Source organism: Vanessa atalanta, chromosome 3 (assembly GCF_905147765.1).
Source record: "Vanessa atalanta chromosome 3, ilVanAtal1.2, whole genome shotgun sequence".
NCBI classification, from domain to species: domain Eukaryota; kingdom Metazoa; phylum Arthropoda; class Insecta; order Lepidoptera; family Nymphalidae; genus Vanessa; species Vanessa atalanta.
The window spans coordinates 7,807,937-7,827,566 of record NC_061873.1 but is presented as its reverse complement, the minus strand read 5'-3'; the positions used below and the strand labels follow the sequence as shown (position 1 = coordinate 7,827,566).

The window sequence follows — 19,630 nt, the reverse complement described above, 5'->3', positions numbered from 1 at the left end:
TTTTATTTATTTTTGTAAAGATTATTTTGATAAAGAAAATCAGAGGATTAAATTTATTAGTTTCTGAAGTAGTATAAATTATTCTACGGATACTAGATAAACAAAGTGGTTAAATATTCTTTGAAAAATCGGTTAAACAAAGTGTGGTGTATTTTATATACTTAATTACTTAAGCTAAAATTGCGAATACACACGTGTGGTTAGTGCGCCAGCGATTATTTTATAATCGATTATTGTCATAATCGGTTAACGTTATTCGTATCTATAATCAATTTTTATTTCATAAGGTTTGACACAGTAGTTCTTGTGCGAATACGGAAAATCCACAACTGTTTATTTCAATGTGTCTACATACAAATACATAATAAACATATTAATAATAGGGACAACTGCTTTTTGTAGTTTTAATAGCAGGTAAAAAAAATATATTTTTTATTCAAAATACATTAGAGGCGCTTCAGTAGATGCCATGTTCGTCACATCATCGAAGCCCAACACTTAAGAAAATTAGTTCCCAGCTTGTGATTTTTTCGTACATCTTTCTCAACCTAAAATGTTTCCATTTCTTTTTTGTATAAGATGCAAAATTATCGTGAACGTGAAGGCAGTGGTGGTGATAGTTTTCCGGTCGTACGGACTGCGGCCTTTTGTCGATATTCATCAAAACTGACTGAGCTCGCGCCTTGGTGAAATCTATCTAAATATCTACAGAGTGAGGCAAATGTCTCGGTAATTTGAGAGGACCATCTCGAGACGCTGCTCTTTTAGTCACACTCAAATTCAATGCTAAAGTTATTCACTTTGTAATTAAATGCTGAGATTTTGAAAAAATAAAATAAAGCAAAGTTATTTTACGTAAGAAAACATTTTACACAAAATCGGTGTAATGCCAATGGCCATGATTATGAATAATCATTCGCTATCTACGAATACAATCCAATATAATATAATCTGTTGTAATAACATCTATGACTTTTATCACATTTTGTTCAAATTTTATTAAAATTCGCTCTTAGTGCAGGAATATCGAAGTGTAATGGATTTGACGTGTTTTAAAAATTAAATTTGGATAATATGTATCAGATTAAGAGATGAGTATTCTTAGGAAGCTTATTTAATAAAAATAAAATATAGTCATTGAAAATATATTTAAAAATTTTAATTAAAATGGAAATTGGGAGTGCTTCTGTTTCCAATGAATCTAAGGATGCCTTTAGTTATATAAATGAACGTCCAGTAGACGACATATCTTTAGAATTTTTTTATAAACCGCATACCATAACCTTATTAGCAGTGTCAATTGCTGCAGTCATATATACAGCGTTTGTCAGGTAACAACAATATCTATCATTAGTTTTTAATTATTTACACAGCTCTAGTTGTTAATTAAGTGATCTTACAAATTTAAATAATTGTCTTATTGTAAAACAAAAATATTAAGTTAAATTAAATATTCAATTTAATATCTTAAATTTCATCATTTCTATTCAACACATTATTTTTAAAAGTATGAGTTAAATTTATGTATATATACGGTCTGTTAAACTTATTATCAAAACATTGGCCTGGGAATTAGTATATAATAATGTAATAATATTATTGTTATTATAAAATATACTCATATGAATATATGTATGGATTAAAATATATATATCATTTTTTATCTGATTTTCTTTTGTACCAGTCTAATACACTATGAAATGTTTTTAGGGACGAAACAAGGATTCAAGATAACATTTGGTCAGGAATATGTTGTGTGATTTTCTTTTTTTTAATAGTGTCCGTACTTACATTTCCCAATGGACCATTCACTAGACCTCATCCAGCAGTATGGAGAATTGTATTTGGCATGTCAGTACTATACTTACTTGCCCTGCTGTTTTTATTATTTCAAAGCTATTCTACTGTATATGAAATAATGTATTGGATTGATCCCAACTTACGAAATTTTCATATTGACATGGACAAGGTGAGTGATTTGCATTTTGTGTCATTATTAGTTGTATTTGTTCTGATAAAAAAATTGCTTACATTTAAAACAGTGTTTTAGTGTCTAGTGCCGTAAATTATTCAAGATTTCACCAATACTGTGTCAATTCAATTTTAGCTGTTTATTATCCTCCTTTGTTTGGAATAGGCTGTAGTCCATTTTGCTCAGATTTAAATTGAAGTATTAATTATACAAATAATTTTTCATTGTTGTTTCAGGAATATGCTGTTAACTGCTCTGACTTAACTTTATCCCGTATGTGGTCTCATGTTGATGTATTTGCTTGGGGTCATTTTTTGGGATGGACCTTTAAAGCTATACTTTTTAGACATACGGGATTATTATGGGCTATATCCATTATGTGGGAAATAACAGAAATAGCATTTGCACATCTACTTCCAAATTTCTTAGAATGTTGGTGGGATTCTGTTATACTGGATGTTTTGATTTGTAATGGCTTTGGCATATGGTGTGGTCTAAAAATTTGTAAGGCATTAGAAATGAGAGAATATAAGTGGGTCAGTATAAGGTAAATAAATTCCAGTTACTAGATATACAAGTAGAAAAATGCATAAGCATTACAAAATACTATTTGTTATACCTTACAGAAAGGTATTATGTTTCAATATATATATATTGTAACTAAAACAAGCACCACTGAATCTTATTATGGTTTAATTTGTGTTTATAATTAGTTTCAAGGGATGTATCATCTACAACAGGCAAGATGAAAAGAGCCATCATTCAATTCACACATGCTTAGTAGTGAAGGACGACATTGTGATTAAGCTGTGAGTCAGCATAAGCATGGTGGAATAAACTCTAAAAATCTTGGTAGGAGAGCAGGCCTTAGCCCAGCAATAGGAATTTTTCTGGCCATTGTAGTAAAGTACTATATTATTATATTGTGTTGAAGATAAAGAACATTTTTTAACTTTCAAGGGATATATCATCTACAACAGGCAAGATAAAAAGAGCCATCCTTCAATTCACACCAGTTTATTGGACTCCTGTAAGATGGTTGGATCCAACATGCACATATATGAGATTCTTTGCACTCAGTCAGCTGGTTGTGTTTTGGCAGATTTCAGAATTAAACACTTTCTTTTTAAAACACATATTTGAAATGCCGCCATCACATCCATTGGTTATAGCAAGACTATGTTTGATTGGAGTGATTGTGGCCCCATCGGTAAGGTTAGTATCTCAAGTACTAGGCTATAAAATATTATTGTGTAATTTTAATGTCAAGCAAAAATTGTTACCATTACCTACTAACATTAGGCTTAACACTTACACAATTTGCTTAGTGCCTGACCAGTTAGAACAGCTTTACTCAACCATGCAGGAACTATCAATATATATTTTTTTGCATAATCTAGATCTAGAGCAATGATGAATTCCTTTTTGCTTGCTTTTGCAAAGAGACCTCGAGATTACTTTCTCCGTTTTATAATAGTCTCATATAATGTTCGTCTTATATAAATAAATATTATCTTTCGATTCCCATAAAAATATAACTAACCATCTCAGTCATTAATGACACTGTAATCTCTTTGAGGCGTCTCTTTTGACACTTAACTCATAGTCTTTATTTAATATTAAATATAAGCGTGTTCTTGTTATAAAAATTGCAAATATTAAGATAAATATTGATTTGTTACAAAGTATTGGAATTAACTAAGAGTGTTCGATAAGATGTGCGTACGATAAGCTTGACTCGCACGAATAACTGATTATCGAATACATAATATTTGTGTTTATCTCATTGAGTTTACCTTAATTTTTGTCCCATTCGAAGCTAAGACGCATAGGTCGTATATTGTAACGATAACATTCAACTTTTGATTTCAGGCAGTATTATACTTACGTTACGGATCCGAGATGCAAACGAGTTGGAACGCAGTGCTGGGTATACGGAGCTATAATGGTCACTGAATCAATGTTGTGTATAAAGAATGGAAAGGAACTGTTTGGTCAAGCACAAATGTGGAATGTGTTCATATGGCTCATCATACAAATTCTAGTCTCAATTGGTTGCGTGTATGGAGTTGTGCTTTATCATCAATATTTTGAGGTAAACACAATATTGTTTAATAATTACACTTTGTTTATTAAAATTATAGTATTATTAAAGACTCGCTGCCGCTGTAGAACCAATGTAATAGCAATAGTAGTACGTAAGTGGTCACAACGACGTTGGCGCTGTAAGAAATATTAACGATTCCCCACATCGCCAACGCGCCACTGACTTAGTTACTGTAATGTTACGTTCCTTGTGCCTGTAGTTACACTGGCTCACTCATCCTTTCAACCAGAACACGAATGATTGTATTGCTGTTTGCCAGTAGAATATCTAATGAATGGGTGGTACTTACCCAGACGGGTTTGTACAAAGCTCTTCCACCAATATCGATAATACCGTTGATAAGTACCACCTTTAGTCAGAGACCTTTTGTCTTAAACATTCGGTATGTTAGCCAGGACAATGCTTGCAACCGAGCGCTTGTTATCCTTAAGACTAATAAAAAAAAATTCTATTTCTTTTCAGCCAAACAGGGAAGCTACGGTAGATAGTCCTAAAAAAGAAGAGTAGAAGCTCGACGAGTCATACAGGTAACCCAATGTTATCTTCAATTTAGATATTATACTTTGGTGCTTTATTAAAACTTTAAATAACTTTGATTCCAAAATAGGAAAACGTTTAACGAAAATAAATCTATCTATCTATAAAGAGCATTATTATAGTATAGTTTTAATGTTTATAATTATCTCCTTATATGCCCAGATTAACGCTGATCAAATATGTAACGTACATTACATTATGGTATAGGAACATTACATTTTTATCGAGAAATGATTTTGATGAAATAAAAACGGTATCTTACGATATTCAAATTTCTAGCTGTTCACGGTCACCCGGACAAACAGACACGTAACAATAAAAATAATACATAAAGTCAAGAAAGTAATTCTAATTTTGAAATAATAGTCGGACATTTTAATTATATTCGTATAGATTATTATCTATACCCATTGTGGATTTTAGATTATTAGTTACGTGTCTTATAATTTGAAATGATTAAGATGTTTTTTTTTGTTTCAGATGATCATCTGAAGACAAGCATAATTAGCTCATACAGAATGACATTTTACTAAAGCTATTTATTTTTATTAAATTATTAAGCAACACCAAATACTATTTGATAGCTTGAAACTAGTTACCTCGTGCGTTTTATGTGGACTTTGTAGGTTAAATAAGAAAAAGTGATGTATTGCTCATTCATGCTGTGTTGTTCGTTAATATTTGAGTATATAGAAACTTAGTTAATTGAATCTTCCACATGATATTAAAATAATTAGCGAGTGTTATGTAGATATTTTTATCGGAAGTAGAATATTTTCCCTGGCTTCGGTTGTGTGTGTGAATTATATTAAAAGTTACTGTTACTGTTAAGTAATAGAATAAAAAAAGGTTTTCTGTGAAACGTTCAATATTTTAATTTTGATAATAAAATTATCAATAACGTATTTATCATATTAAATATATGATTAAAATATATATAGTTCGCAAGCAGAAATGAGAGCTTTGTCTTTTGTGATCTATCCGATGGCATGGTTCTAAAACATTTTAGTTTCCCTTTATAATCACTTGATCAGCGTCTGCCACCTCAGTCGCATTATGCAGCGCTTCTTTAGAATTGTAAACTAAAATAAAAAGGGCAATAACCACCCAAAAGCAGATGCGATTCAATTATTTTGTTTGTTATTGTACATACATGACCCTACTTCTGTCATAATAATTTAGGGCGCCTTGTTTTATTATAAAAAATTAAGTCGACGTTACCTTAATTACCTGGCCACGTCGACCAGCTCCCTCTAATTTAATCTATTTACATACTACAAGAAGAGGTAAGTAATGAGAACCAAGATGCCCCAGTAGATCTTAAACAAAGATCGTTCGTACCCGATGAACACAAGAAACATTGTGAAAAGCTCAATGAAATATTAATATGGTTTTTACGAGAAGTTTATCAGTGTATTAAAAAGACACTAAAATTTTCTTTGAGATAAACACGTTACTTGGTGGCAACTCGTAGCCGAATACGTCCCACCCAAACATCATATATACTATGGCCAAACATTAAAACTCAGTTTTGTTGCGTTCCGGTTTAAAAGGTCATTTAGTCAGTGTAACTACATGAACAAGGGACATCACATCTAAGTTCCTAAGCTTGCAGGCGCATTTTTGATATGAGGAATGATTAATATTGCTTACAGTACAAATTACTCTCACAGTCGGTGGGGCATATACATATGTCTATGGGCCGTGGCGACAGGTTACGATCGGCCCATATTGTCAAGTCCTAACCTGACATAATATGATATGATGATATGACATAAAAAAAGTAGTTACATACATTCCTTGAGTAAGACTGAGTAGACGGAAACTCTTCATTGGAAGTCCATTCCTATTTTTTTATATTTTTTACGAGCAGGAGAAAATGATTACAATAGAAACTAAACAGTGTATGTATGCCTACTTATTGTACTTAAATTATTATATCATTTGAGTATTGGTTATATTTAAATACTAACAAAAACAAAATTGAGCGTTTGCGATCTTTGAAAGGATAAGGTTATAAGGTGTTTTCCACATGAAAGCCGAAAACGACAGGGAAAATTTTAATTTTGTTGTGATTAGAATGTTTGCTATTAATGTATGATTAGACTAGATAAAGTTCTTCAATTATGTTCTCGTTTTATTTAACCTCAAATTTGTATTGTGTTTTGATATTTACATACTATCTCAAGCTTAACCAGTTCTGATAAATTTTAAGGTCTCAGGTCAATGAGTACTAGGACGACAAACAGAAGCTAAATGCAACCGTCAATGTGTTAAAGGAGTTCGTGGCGGTTGTATTATATTTACAAGGTTGTTACTTTGTGCGTAAATCAGTGTATGAATTTTTTTTTTGACAAAACTTCAAGTGCATATGTTAATATAATGACTGGTATAAAATAAACCCGGGGGAAACAAGTAAAAGTATTTTCCACTTTATTAATTCATCTTTAATAATTTTTTTCAATTTTATTAACATTGACATAAGCATATATCTACTCCAATTACAAGAAACACTAGGCAGCGCGATTTACAGACAGCAAAATTTCAAATAAATATATTTTTTAATTTTACAGACTTCCTCGTTGGTGTAGTAGCCTGACAAGGCCATAGATCCTGTTCTGTTAAAATCCCATTTCGGGCCGATAAAAAGTTATTTGGTTTTGTCGAAAACTTTGAAGTTGGTTGTGTACACTCTCGTGCCTCGGAAACCACGTAAAGCCGACCTGCATCTGAACTCTTTCTGTGTCTTGTCGGGTTTGCCGTCCCATTGGACGAATAGAGAGTACACCTGCTTTTGCACATATGTCTTATGAAGTTGGTTGATCTCCCATGAGATTGGCCGCTTTCACCGAAATTGTCCCGACGAAATGTGTATTTATAATTATACTACTACTACTACTAGTATATAGTTATAATAGTATATAATATAGATATAGAATCATTATATGAATCATTAATTATTATAACAACAAATATAATAGTAAATATATTTATTACAATCATAAATAAAATCTCATCAGACTAATAAAAAGGCTTAGTAGCCTGATTAAGGAATATTGATATTTACATTATATTATATTTAAAAACAGACAAACATATTTATAAAAACAAAGTGCTGTTAAGATAAGACTTCTTGAAACTGCGGTACGTGGTAATGATTTTAAAGATTGATAGATAGCTTAGGTCAAACAAAAAGATGAAGTCAATAAATATTTTTTTATAAAATTTGTCAATTTAAGATTTAAAAAATGTTCATATACAGATAATGCTTATCGTTAACAGAATAAAATAAATATAACTTTTTTTACTTAAAGGAAAAAAATAACCTGCAGTAAATAGAGAATAGTAAATATATTACGATAAAATTAAGCTAGTCATCTTCTATTTCCAGTCTACATATAGCACGCGTTTAAACGTTACAACAGTTTACTTTTATAAGAATTTCCCAAACAAATTGCCATAAATTAATAAAATACTAAAACAAATAACTTCGATAGCGTTTGCTAATGTTACTGACAGTCGTTAGTTGACGTCAGTATTCCATTCCAAAAGGTCTCATCCTAATAGCAAGGGAATGATAAATAATAGGATGAAGATAAAATTACACTAAAATCTATTTCTGCATGTTATTTGCATTTAAAATTCATCTTCTTCGACGACCAACTAGAAATCGAGGATACTATTTTAAAAATGACTTGAACTTTAGTACAATACAATAAGAAATTCAATGTACTCACATATATTAAAAGATAATCATTGTATATAATTAATTAAAAAACTTTATTTTTGAGACTTTGAAAAAATAGACTTGTTCATTAATAAATTGTTTATCTAATTATTTAATCAGGAATATAAAACTACTTCATTTAGAAGAAATAACTGCTGTTTAACTGATTACTTTAAATATCGATGAGTTGGCCAGAACAACAATGACAGGGATAAAATACGTTTAAGTCTAAGTTTTTAAATTTGGGATTGATTAATGAACAATTTTGCAGCTTTTCGAGCAATTCTTTCACTCTAGCCAAATCAGTATGTCTAGTTTCTTCTTTTAAAAATGAGGCTAGCTCCTCGTCAGCTGCGAATCTTAAGAGAAGATCACTTAATTCTTCTAAATGACGTTTTAATTTGTCACATTCAGCTTGGAATATTTTTAATTGATTACTTCTTTCTTCTTCTCTTTTCTTCAATAAACTTCGTTGTTGCTGGTAAAGCGCGACATATTCGCAAATAGTATCCGTTTCGTTTTGTAACTGGAGAATAATATGTTCCAATCTATGCTTTTCATCAGATAAGTTGGCAACTTCGTCCATGATATTTAAAAAACGTTCTTGAAGTTTGATCATCGCATCCTCTTTCGGTATACATAAATTGTCTAGTTTAACTTTTGTGTCTGATTGTGGTGTTGTTGTTAGAGGTGACGTCTTCTCATTATCTAAATCAACTTTGTTTTGTGTTTCATGTGAACATTCCTGAATATGATCTGAATCTAAATTTTGCTTCATTTCACTGACATCTTTCAATGTATTTTCATGTCTTCTCTCCATTTCCCTATATTCGTTTAGCAATCTTATCATTTCATCATCTTTAGCTTTTAGTTGATTCTGCAAATTTTTAACACACTCTTCTACTTCTGCTAATTTCAGGGCTAATCCTTTATTTAATTGTTTTTCATGTGTCCATTTCTCAGTCAACTCTAACTTATCTTTACCCTGAAACAGAATGATATATTAGCACCTAATCATTAATTATGAATCTAAATAAGAATGGTGACACATCTATATGGTTATATTCACATATAATGATTTTTTTTTGACAATGTAGCCTGTAAGTATTTTGAAATCTTGGATTTATTAACATATATTTTTATTTATAATATTTTGTGATAATTTATATTAAAGATATTTGCCCACTACACCATCTTATAGCACAGTTTTGCTAAGGAATGTGTCTGCCAAAAAATATTGATGTATTTAATAAAACTAAAACCATTATTCATGGGTGTGATAACCACACAAAATAGTACTGGACTATAATAGAGTTACATATGGCAAACCAAAGCACCATAACATTCTATACATTAAACTCAGAATATTGGTGGATATCAGGTAGGAGATTTATATTTAATTCCTTAATTCTCTAATACTTTGTAATTGGGTGCAATAATGTGTATTTATAAATTTATATAAAAATGAGCATTGTAAATTAAAGTATATTCTGTGTACTAAGTAATCTACATTCCCAACTTGGTAGCTAATAATTAGTATGATTGCTTGTTAGACAAACTTTTAAATAACTGCTTATTTAGATATACTTATTAATGTCTAGATACCATTTTAACTATAATTTGTTCCAAGTCTTCCATGTCCACTTTCAACTTTTCATTTTGTTCTGTTGCTCTTTGTGCAGCCAATTTGTCACTCACTATGTCTGCATTTAGTTTAGAAATATTAACATTTTCTTGCTTATATATGCTATTTTCATAATTTTCAATTTCTTTAGCTTGAGTTAGTGCTTGAATTTTTTCTTGGCAGTACATGTGTTGCTTTTGAAGTTCTTTATATTTAAAATTAATTTCCTCAAGTTCTTGCTAAAATTCAAATATGTAACATAAAATCATATAATATTAACTTTCAGATAGTGCAGTTCAGGGAATAATAGTTTTTCACTTTAGTAATGTTTTCTTTTAATTTAGGGGAATTTATGGGGTTCAAAGTATAATCTGTTTAATAAAAGTAGTCTTATAACCCTTATTACTTACCATACTTTTTTATAGTACAGGGATAGATTTTTTAAATTTAAAATGGGTAGTCAAAATTAGTTGAAAATTCAATTTTGGGTTTTTTTTTTTAGTTCAATTTTGCATAAAAATAAACTTTTACCCAATTTGTAAATTATTTGTTTAAGTAAAATGTAAAATTTGTTGTAGTGTACTTACTTTAGTTGCAATTAATTGTTTTTTGACTTCTCGATCCTGTTTTTCATTTTGAAACAGTTCATCGTTCCTTATATTATAATTTTGTAGGCGTATTTCCAATTCGCTTATTTGTTCAACAAGACTTTGCTCCCTATCATAAAGTCTACGTAAATCCTTTGATATCTTTTCATTTTTACGCTGTTCTAACTGTAGTTGCTCATTTCTATCTTGCGCAAAATGGTCATAATGTGCAATTAGTTCATCTTTTTCTCTCCGCACCATCTCTATGCCACGTTCCAACTCATAAATTTTGTCTAACAGTGTCTCAGTATCTTGATTTTTTTTATAACTTTGATCATAATTACCAAAAGAATCATTTGATAATTGTTGCAATTGAATTTGCAACATATCAATTTGACTCTGATATGAAGATATTTGATGAAACATTTGTGCGTTTTCTAATTCTTTACTATTCAAAATTGATTTTGTTAATTCAACTTGTTCAAATAAATTGTTTTTTTCATCATGTAGATAATCAAGTGCCTCCTTTAATCGTGCCATGTCTTCATCTTTTGTAGAAACTTCTTTGACAGCAATTTTATACTTTGTTTTTAAATCACTTATTTCATTTTGTAGGGCAATATTTTGTTGTTTGCAAACATTATGATTACTTATTTCTAATTCATATAGAGATTCTAAATTTGCTAGTTTGGTACTCATTTCATTCATGTGTAATTCGAGGTTTGCTTTATTTGATATAAGCATTTCAGTAATAGTGTCTGATTTGCTTTCTGGACTTTTCTTGTCTGTGTCCATGTCAACAATTGATTCTTTTTGTTTTCCATTTATTCCGTGATTATGATCAAGAACAATTTTGTTAACAGTCATCAAATTGTCATTTAAACTACCTTTAGGCTTCTGTTCGTCCAATATTTCTTCTCTTTGACCAGTTACAACTTTCTTTTCTTGATGGTCTCTTAACTAAAATATATGAAGTAAAATGTAATATTTAATAAGTAAACGTAAATATCTTAAAAAGATAACTAAATAAATGACATTTTGGTACCTTTTTTCTTGCCTTAGCTAACTTTTCGGCTCTTATATCCATGTTTTTACAAGGAGAAGAGAAGTACAAACTGAAATTGAATTCTTGTTAAATTATATTATGAATTTTAGTTTTCACTCTGACTTTTAATACTAATATAATCAGAATTATTTCAATTATCTTTATTTATGACTTTAATCAGACTAATCACATAAAAATCGATTATGTTGACTTATGAATTGTCAATAAATAATGTTATGCTGGCAATCCAATGACATTTTCACTGACAATATTGTTAAAATGCGTTCGTAAAAATTCGTTTCAAGTTTATTATTTTACTTTTCTGGCCCTTTTCAGTAAACTGTATACATAAACTTCGAAAACACTAATACTGAGGATAATTAAACAATAATATTTTAATTATTACCAAAAATATTACAATAACAATTTTATTAAAAACTGTAATATGAATATTATATGCCTATAGTCTTTTAATTTTGCTTAGAGTATTTTTTCTCATTAATAATAGTAATTCACTTACAAGATCAAACGATAAATGTATCATTCGCTAAATGCGATTTCGTGTAAATTTAATGCATTATACGTAGATCATCTTCGAAAATTAATTAAAAACGACAAACAAGTTAATACAACAACATATATTTTTTAAACTATTTTTCGTTCGGTTGTATTTTAATATAACTACGCTCCTTCATTTAGTAGATTATTTTCATTACAGTAGTTAGTATATGGGGTGTATAAGACAAAAGTGTAGGTATTTCTTAAGAACTGTTTTTGAAGTTGTAGGTTTTTAGTAAAATTTATGTTATAATGTATATATATCCGTTCAGCACTCTCCTCAATAGAATATAATAGAATGTATTGTAAATATATTGTTGCTTTACCCTCATTTATTTTATTATAGATTTTCGCCAATTAACTGAAATTAGTTTTATAAGAGCCGAAATGGCCCAGTGGTTAGAACGCGTGCAGCTTAACCGATGATTTCGGGTTCAAGCCCAGGCAAGCACCACTGAATTTTCATGTACTTAATTTGTGTTTATATTTCATCTCGTGCTCGGCGTTGAAGGAAAACATCGTGAGAAAACCTGCGTATGTCTAATTTCAACAAAATTCTGCCACATGTGTATTCCACCAACCTATGAATATGCTCTAAACCTTCTCCTCAAAAGGGAGAGGAGGCCGTAGCTCAGCAGTGGGAAATTAACAGGCTGCTAATGTAAAAAAATGTAATGATGTAATTGTATTGCTTAAAATAGCTGTAAATAAGCCAGTCTCGTAAAAAATAAGGATAGAAAATGGTTATTGTAATTTATCCCAAAGAGATAAGACATTTATACAATTCCGGACTTTTTTGAAGAGCTTTTTAAAGTGAACAATACATTATTTTGATCTTTCTCGTAGAATTCAGCCTAAGTTGGCAATTTAAGCCCAAAAAAGTGTTTATATACGACATCACATTTCAAACCTATATAATTATCAGTTTCTTTACTATGTTATGCGTGTATTATACATATAAACCTTCACCTTATATCACTCTATTAAAAAACGAATCAAAATCCGTTGCGTAGTTTTAAAGATCTAAGCATACATAGGGACAAACAAACAGCGGGAAGCGACTTTGTTTTATACTATGTACTGATTAAGTACAGTTTAATGATTATTTATTGCTAAATTGTATTTTAATCATTCGTTTATTAACCTCATATTATGTTTTGTAAATGGTATAGAGGATAATATCTCAATTTAAACCGATTTCCTGTATATTCCTAACAGAATAAACTTTTACCGTACTTTTGCAATGAGTTATTACCTGGTCAATTAAGGCACTGATTTAAAGCGACAGTTGAAGTTGAGTATCGTATGCATATTTATAAACTATCTGTGCCCGCGACTTCGTGCATGTTTGAATTTAACAAAAATGTTATTGTTGTAACCTAAGTTACTCCTTATTACATCAGCTATCTACCAATGAAAGTCCCGTTAAAATCGGTCCAGCCGTTCCAGAGATTAGCTGGAACAAACAGATAGACAGACAGACTCAAAAACCGTACGTAAAATGTACCGTGTATACATATATATGCATTTAGTAAAAAGCGGTTATTTAAATTTTAGAAACAGACACTCTAATTTTTTTATGTGTATAGACGTATAGATAAGTTATGCAATTAAAACTCAGCAGCAAGTGTCACAAAAAACAATGAACTGATTATAAAATGAAATTGGTAAAAACCTACCGCAGAATACGAGCTGTCGCACAAGCGACATACAAATTGCTCTGCAGTTCTAAACACAAAGAGGGTGGAAAATATATACCATTCATAATAAAATACTTATAACATTAACCTAACCGAAAGATAACAAATGAGTTTATACGTTTTATTGTAAGTTGTGACTTAAATAATAACCAGTGGCGGGTCAAGACCAAAATTCATCGTGGGCAGGGTCTTCTTGATAAATGTTATTTATAACAATTGCAAATATACATTTTAGGTAACAAAATACGAAAGTCAAAATATCAATAACAGGGGTTAATGTATCTAAAATATTTTGTAAAATTAACTTGTACCTTCGTATTTGCTAATTTAAGCCTTTTTAATATAAGCCTTTCGCACTAATTGAATTATCAAATGCATTTTCATATATACCTATATTATGTGGAAAAAATAAATAAAAGATCATATAATGAAAATAGTTAATTTAAAGCAATGATAATTTATTTTTATAAATCATTCTTCAAAACTTACAATTAAGTTAAACCATATGATTTATTAATTTAATTATAATAAAATATATTATTAAATTTTGTGTATGTGCTGTACTCTTAATGATAATATATAAATGTAAAAAATGCAAGTAGGTAATTCGTAGGTGGGTGGGTAGGTTAATACAACATGATTTAACGCAAAATTTAGAGGTTATATAAAAAAATGGTTTTACAAAACTTTGGTATAGCAAACAATACAATCATTAATTGCATCCTATTAATATTATGATTTGAATAGATATTTAAATTATTACATTTAATATTTTATAGTTACGTCACATCTGCTTCTACGTCATCACGACGTCATATCACAGTTTTTATTAATAATATTTTATTGGTTATCGTATTTGCATTTAACCAGTCTTCTTCACTTTTAATCTCAAAGAGAAGCAAGGCCACAACAACTTAGTTAATATTTGGACAATCTTAACACATTTATGACGTTTCCCATGAAAATTATATCAATTATACTTATTTTTATGAGTTTTCAGTAGCCTTATATGTACAATGCTAAGGTAAAGGAAACCCCAGGCGGAATATAATATTCACTCGTTTGTTAAATTGATAGTTTTTAATTAGATAAAATTCTTTATTTAATCGATCAAAACCTAACCAAAGTTATTATAAAAATGCAAAAAATATCAAAACGATTTCTTGCCGACCCATTAGTAAATATATGTATAGTTTTTTATAACAATAATTATCCTTAAGCAATATAACTTATAACAGCGAGAAAATCTTCGTAGCAAATTATTATTGTTATTAATATATCAACAGTTATTTAAGTCTAGCTGTAGCGATATAAAATTGTTACAATGGACAGAATCAATTCTAGGAACGTTTCTGGGCCCATTTCATATCATCGGCGCGAGGCTTGCAGCCTGTTAAAGCTTCTATAATAACTTCAAGCGTCGACCAAAAGTGCAGTTTTTCTAAAGGCCAGTTTAGCCAGCCAGTAGTTATACAAAAGTAAGTCTCGTGCGGCGCCACATGATGTATGCGGTGGTGTCGACGCGGCAATATTATGTGCCACTCTTGCAATAACACCACCCACGCGGGCAGGCCGAAGTATGTGTGTGACCATTTATGAATCTGCAACAATATTCAAGTTTTTATTAAGTATAAATAGACATATTCATACGAGTAACTTTTATATATTTACTATATTTGTATATTTTTCTGTATATACTAATAATGGCAGTCCCAAAAAGAAAACTTTCAATTTTATGGCTTTATATTTAAATCTTAAAAGTTCAACAAACAATTTGGATTTTTAATAAAAATAGGTGTTCCTTGAAGATTAATTTAAGACTTTTTTATTTTTGATAAGTAAAAATATGGTTATTATTGACACAATATAAAATAAACTTAATATGATGAATAAAAATTTATTTAAAACTTTGTTTAAATTCCAGTCAGAGCGAAATTTTACTACAGAACAATAAATTTAAAGACACAATAAAATAATAGTTATCTTATAAAAGGAAAACGAGTATTGTAACAAATTTTACAGAATATAATATGTGGGACTGATAAAGGCTTTGAAATTGTATTAATTTTTTAAGTATTATATTAATAAGATTAGCTCATGATGTTTTTGTTAAAGAATAAATGTTTAATCCTTTAAACTATAATGCATTTAAATACTTTTGCAATAATATTGTTTGTTAAATGATTAATTGATATAACGAATGAAAATATAATATGTACTTTATCAAATTCTGATAAGAAATTTTAACAAAATTCCTTTACACCTTGAAAACACAATCAATATGGTATTACGTCATAGTAATGGACATTTTATAAACGTTTATGCCAGCCCTCCAATATTTACCTACACATTAATACATTACAAGAGGAAAGGTAAGTATGGCAAAGACAGGATTATTATCTAAGAAATAGCTGGATCAGTCTTTAAAAATAATTAAACACAGTAAACTTAATGGTCTGGCGGCATTGTACGAAATTAATAAAAATTACCAACCTGATTAGTCATGGCCACAAAAATGCAGCACAAATACCAATACGCAATCCAATGAAATTGATCATCAATCTGCGAGGTATCATAACTAAGCAACTGCCAAACAATTCTCGCCAACACTGGTATGGTGATAGCAAAATTATCACCGTTCGTTTCTACAAAATCATGACGTGTTATTGATGTTGGATCGATGTGATGTTCACGAAATGGCCGCAAAAAATTCTGTCGAAAAGAAAATACGTTAACATATTATATATCATACGCATATAATATGTATTCATCATTCGCTTGCCCTTATTCCATTTATGAGAGATCCACTCCTGTCATCATTGCTGATTAATATATCGAAATTTATAATACAACACCATTCTACTTAACTACTTATATCCACTTTCGTTTTACTTCAAAAGTCACGATAGCAACTTCAACGATATTCAAATTGCAATTTTTCGAGAATCCATAATGTATACACCATAGATTATTATTCAAGATCTCGGCCAATAATATCACGAAAATTTCAAAGTTGATTTTACTACTGTGGCTGGAATAGACTATAATCATATCAACATTTACTCTCTTCTTGTACAAATCATTCTTTATATTGGCGATATAAGTGGTTAAAATTACTAATGGCGCCAATTTTTAGGGTCACTACTTGCCTTTAGGTGGCCCATTTGCAAGTCCACCTAGGAAAGTTACAAAAAAAAACACCGTGTAATAAAGATGGTTCACTTCGTACTACCGGTAATTTGTGAATTTTATAGTGCTGTAACTGTATTTAAAATAATATTACTTTAATATTATATAATATTAGTAAATATAACAGCATATAAATTGTTACTATTAAGCAAATTGACTTTTCTTAAAGAGGTTTGGGACTTATACCACAACATAGTGCGGAATACCACACATACTCCAGTTTGGGTGATGACGTGAGGCAGACTTTCATCCTGCACATGCAGATTTCCTCATCATGTTTTTCTTCCTTACCGAGCACGAGAATAAATTAAATATAAACACAACTTAAACATGTATAAATAAACGGTGCTTTGAAATCTTCTATTATGATCCTTAATTCAATTTTTTTGCGTAAATTTTAATTGAAATATAAATAAGTCAATATTATTTGAATAATTTATTTAATCTTCGTTGAGGCTAGTTTACATTCATGTGCCATCTGAAAACAGCAGTTTTTTGCTGACCTTGAGGATCATGTATCAGATTTGTATGTTCTCTTGTTTGTAATTTGGATAACAGATGTTTTGTATACAAATAGAGATTTTTTTTTGTTTGTGGTAAGTGGCCACCCCTGCCCATAGACAATAGCACTATAAGTATTAACAATCCCTTACATCACCACTGTGCCACCAACCTTGGGACCTAAGCTGTTATGTCCCTTGGGCCTGTAGTTACAATGTAGTTATAATACTGAGTACTGCTGTTTGGTGGTAGAATATCTGATAACTTTGTGGTACCTACCCAGATAGACAACAAACCACAAAGCCCTACCAAGAAATAAATTGTATAAAACAACATAATTAAACACCGATTGATGAATTGCTACACCCAAAAATAAATAGAGAAAGAAGTATTAATATGCATTTGGTGGTGAATTTGTATAGTGAAAATTCAGAACAATCTGATTCAAGTTTGAGTATAGTTAGTTTGAATAATCAGATTGAACTGGCAAACACAAGTTACATTACTTGTGTCATGTTTAGTGTTGATTGGTTTATTTCCTGTAATCTCATCTAGACTGCAGGAAATTGTTATTGTGTGAAACATCTTTCTTCCTTTAAGAGTTCAGGTTATTTTTTTATGTAAAATTATCATGAAATTTCTTATATATGAATATACTTAAAATTGTTCCTTTTTTTAATTTAAGTAAATTAGTATGTCATGCATAACATTAAACTAAGCTTTGCATACAGGTTTTAAGGGTTCTATTTAATTTCTCTCAAGACATAGCAACAGAATTCAGTCATATAGTAACTTAAACATTGCAAATACTAAAGCTGCAAAAGCTAGAATTGCATGGTCCAATCTATATAAAATTTTGCAACTACACTACAGTCTTTGCCATTATTTTTATTTATTTGACTATACCTTGCCTATTATTGGTAAATCTACTGCTCCCCAGGTGTCAGCTGCCCAATGAACTAGGCCCGAGGCAAAGTCTGCTGTGAGAACACCAGCTATAGCTGCCAGTAACAATGAAGCATCAGCACGTAGATATTTAGCCATTAGAAGGCCTGCACATATGCACAGTGTACAGCAGACTACAACACATACCCATTCTTGCAACCGTTTTCCTATAAATATTAGAATATTGAAGCAAATGTTATTTTAAAATAAATTCGAAAAGAATTATACAGAATAACAAATGTAAAATTTTCTTGATGTTAAATTCCTTAATAAGTAAGGTATAAAGGTTAAACTTAAATACTGTCTCGTTCCAACTAACGTAATTAATAATGCAAAACTTCAATTGACGGTAAAAAACGGTATGAGAAAATATTCACCTGGACTATATAATTCCGCAAGTTCTTGTGCACCTCGGTGACGAGGACCCCACCGGGGCCTGCCTGCTTCACTTCTTGGTTGAACATTGGCATTTGGATCATCTTCAGACATCGAGTGTTCAAGAATTTCACGCTCCGTTTTTACTGGAGCTAATAATGTTGTGGCCATAGTACTTGCGTATTCAAAGCGTTCACAGCTAAGACCACTTAAGCCATCTCTTTTTGCACAAGGTGGTATAGGTAATGGTAAAGTCATGTTTACGATTTTAAAACTTTATAAAAAAAAATATATGATCTTTAAAGCTAGATAATTGTATTGCTTATCATTAATGTACATGAACATCGTACGTGATTGATAACCACAAGTTTGACAAATTGACTGTCACTTTGCCTTTGACATATCACTTGGCAAATATGACAACTAACAATCTGAGACATAAGAATAACATCAATTTTATTCATGTCAATATTGTCAGTAGTGACAAAAAAGTTTACGGGTGATACCATCAAATAGAAAACGGCTTATAAAATGGGGAATACGTTAGTGCTGGGACATTCCAGATTTTACGTAAAACGAAACGAACAGGTTTTTTACATTTACAAAACAGTTCTTCGAAATGGTTATAAAATAAACCGGTTTGTTTTCATATGTTCGAGAACTTACTATATTTACGATACTTTACTGAAATAATGTATATTCAACACTGGAGTCATATTAGATAATTTTGAAAATAGACTTCGACTTTATAATTTATTTGGAT

The 19,630-nt window shown here is 30.2% G+C and overlaps 3 protein-coding genes across 3 annotated transcripts; 1 reads left to right on the top strand and 2 right to left on the bottom strand.

Annotated features, from left to right (window-relative positions):
• The first annotated feature begins 978 nt into the window (after nucleotides 1-978).
• LOC125077221 (phosphatidylserine synthase) lies at nucleotides 979-6,743 on the top strand. Its single transcript, XM_047689092.1, has 7 exons — nucleotides 979-1,331; nucleotides 1,711-1,969; nucleotides 2,209-2,519; nucleotides 2,933-3,187; nucleotides 3,845-4,067; nucleotides 4,542-4,606; nucleotides 5,097-6,743. Exons 1-6 carry the CDS (start codon nucleotides 1,168-1,170, stop codon nucleotides 4,584-4,586), a joined length of 1,257 nt encoding a protein of 418 aa, XP_047545048.1. The 5' UTR covers nucleotides 979-1,167; the 3' UTR covers nucleotides 4,587-4,606; nucleotides 5,097-6,743.
• A 321-nt stretch (nucleotides 6,744-7,064) lies between these two features.
• Nucleotides 7,065-11,817, bottom strand: LOC125077237 (golgin subfamily A member 2-like). The gene is made up of 4 exons (XM_047689117.1): nucleotides 11,600-11,817; nucleotides 10,555-11,514; nucleotides 9,949-10,206; nucleotides 7,065-9,328 (listed from the first exon to the last, which is right to left on the bottom strand). The coding sequence occupies exons 1-4, from the start codon at nucleotides 11,639-11,641 to the stop codon at nucleotides 8,516-8,518; spliced, it is 2,073 nt and encodes a 690-aa protein (XP_047545073.1). The 5' UTR covers nucleotides 11,642-11,817; the 3' UTR covers nucleotides 7,065-8,515.
• Nucleotides 11,818-14,411: 2,594 nt separating this feature from the next.
• LOC125077372 (plasmanylethanolamine desaturase) lies at nucleotides 14,412-19,235 on the bottom strand. The gene is made up of 4 exons (XM_047689297.1): nucleotides 18,870-19,235; nucleotides 18,454-18,659; nucleotides 16,351-16,569; nucleotides 14,412-15,458 (listed from the first exon to the last, which is right to left on the bottom strand). The coding sequence occupies exons 1-4, from the start codon at nucleotides 19,123-19,125 to the stop codon at nucleotides 15,198-15,200; spliced, it is 942 nt and encodes a 313-aa protein (XP_047545253.1). The 5' UTR covers nucleotides 19,126-19,235; the 3' UTR covers nucleotides 14,412-15,197.
• Nucleotides 19,236-19,630: the final 395 nt, after the last annotated feature.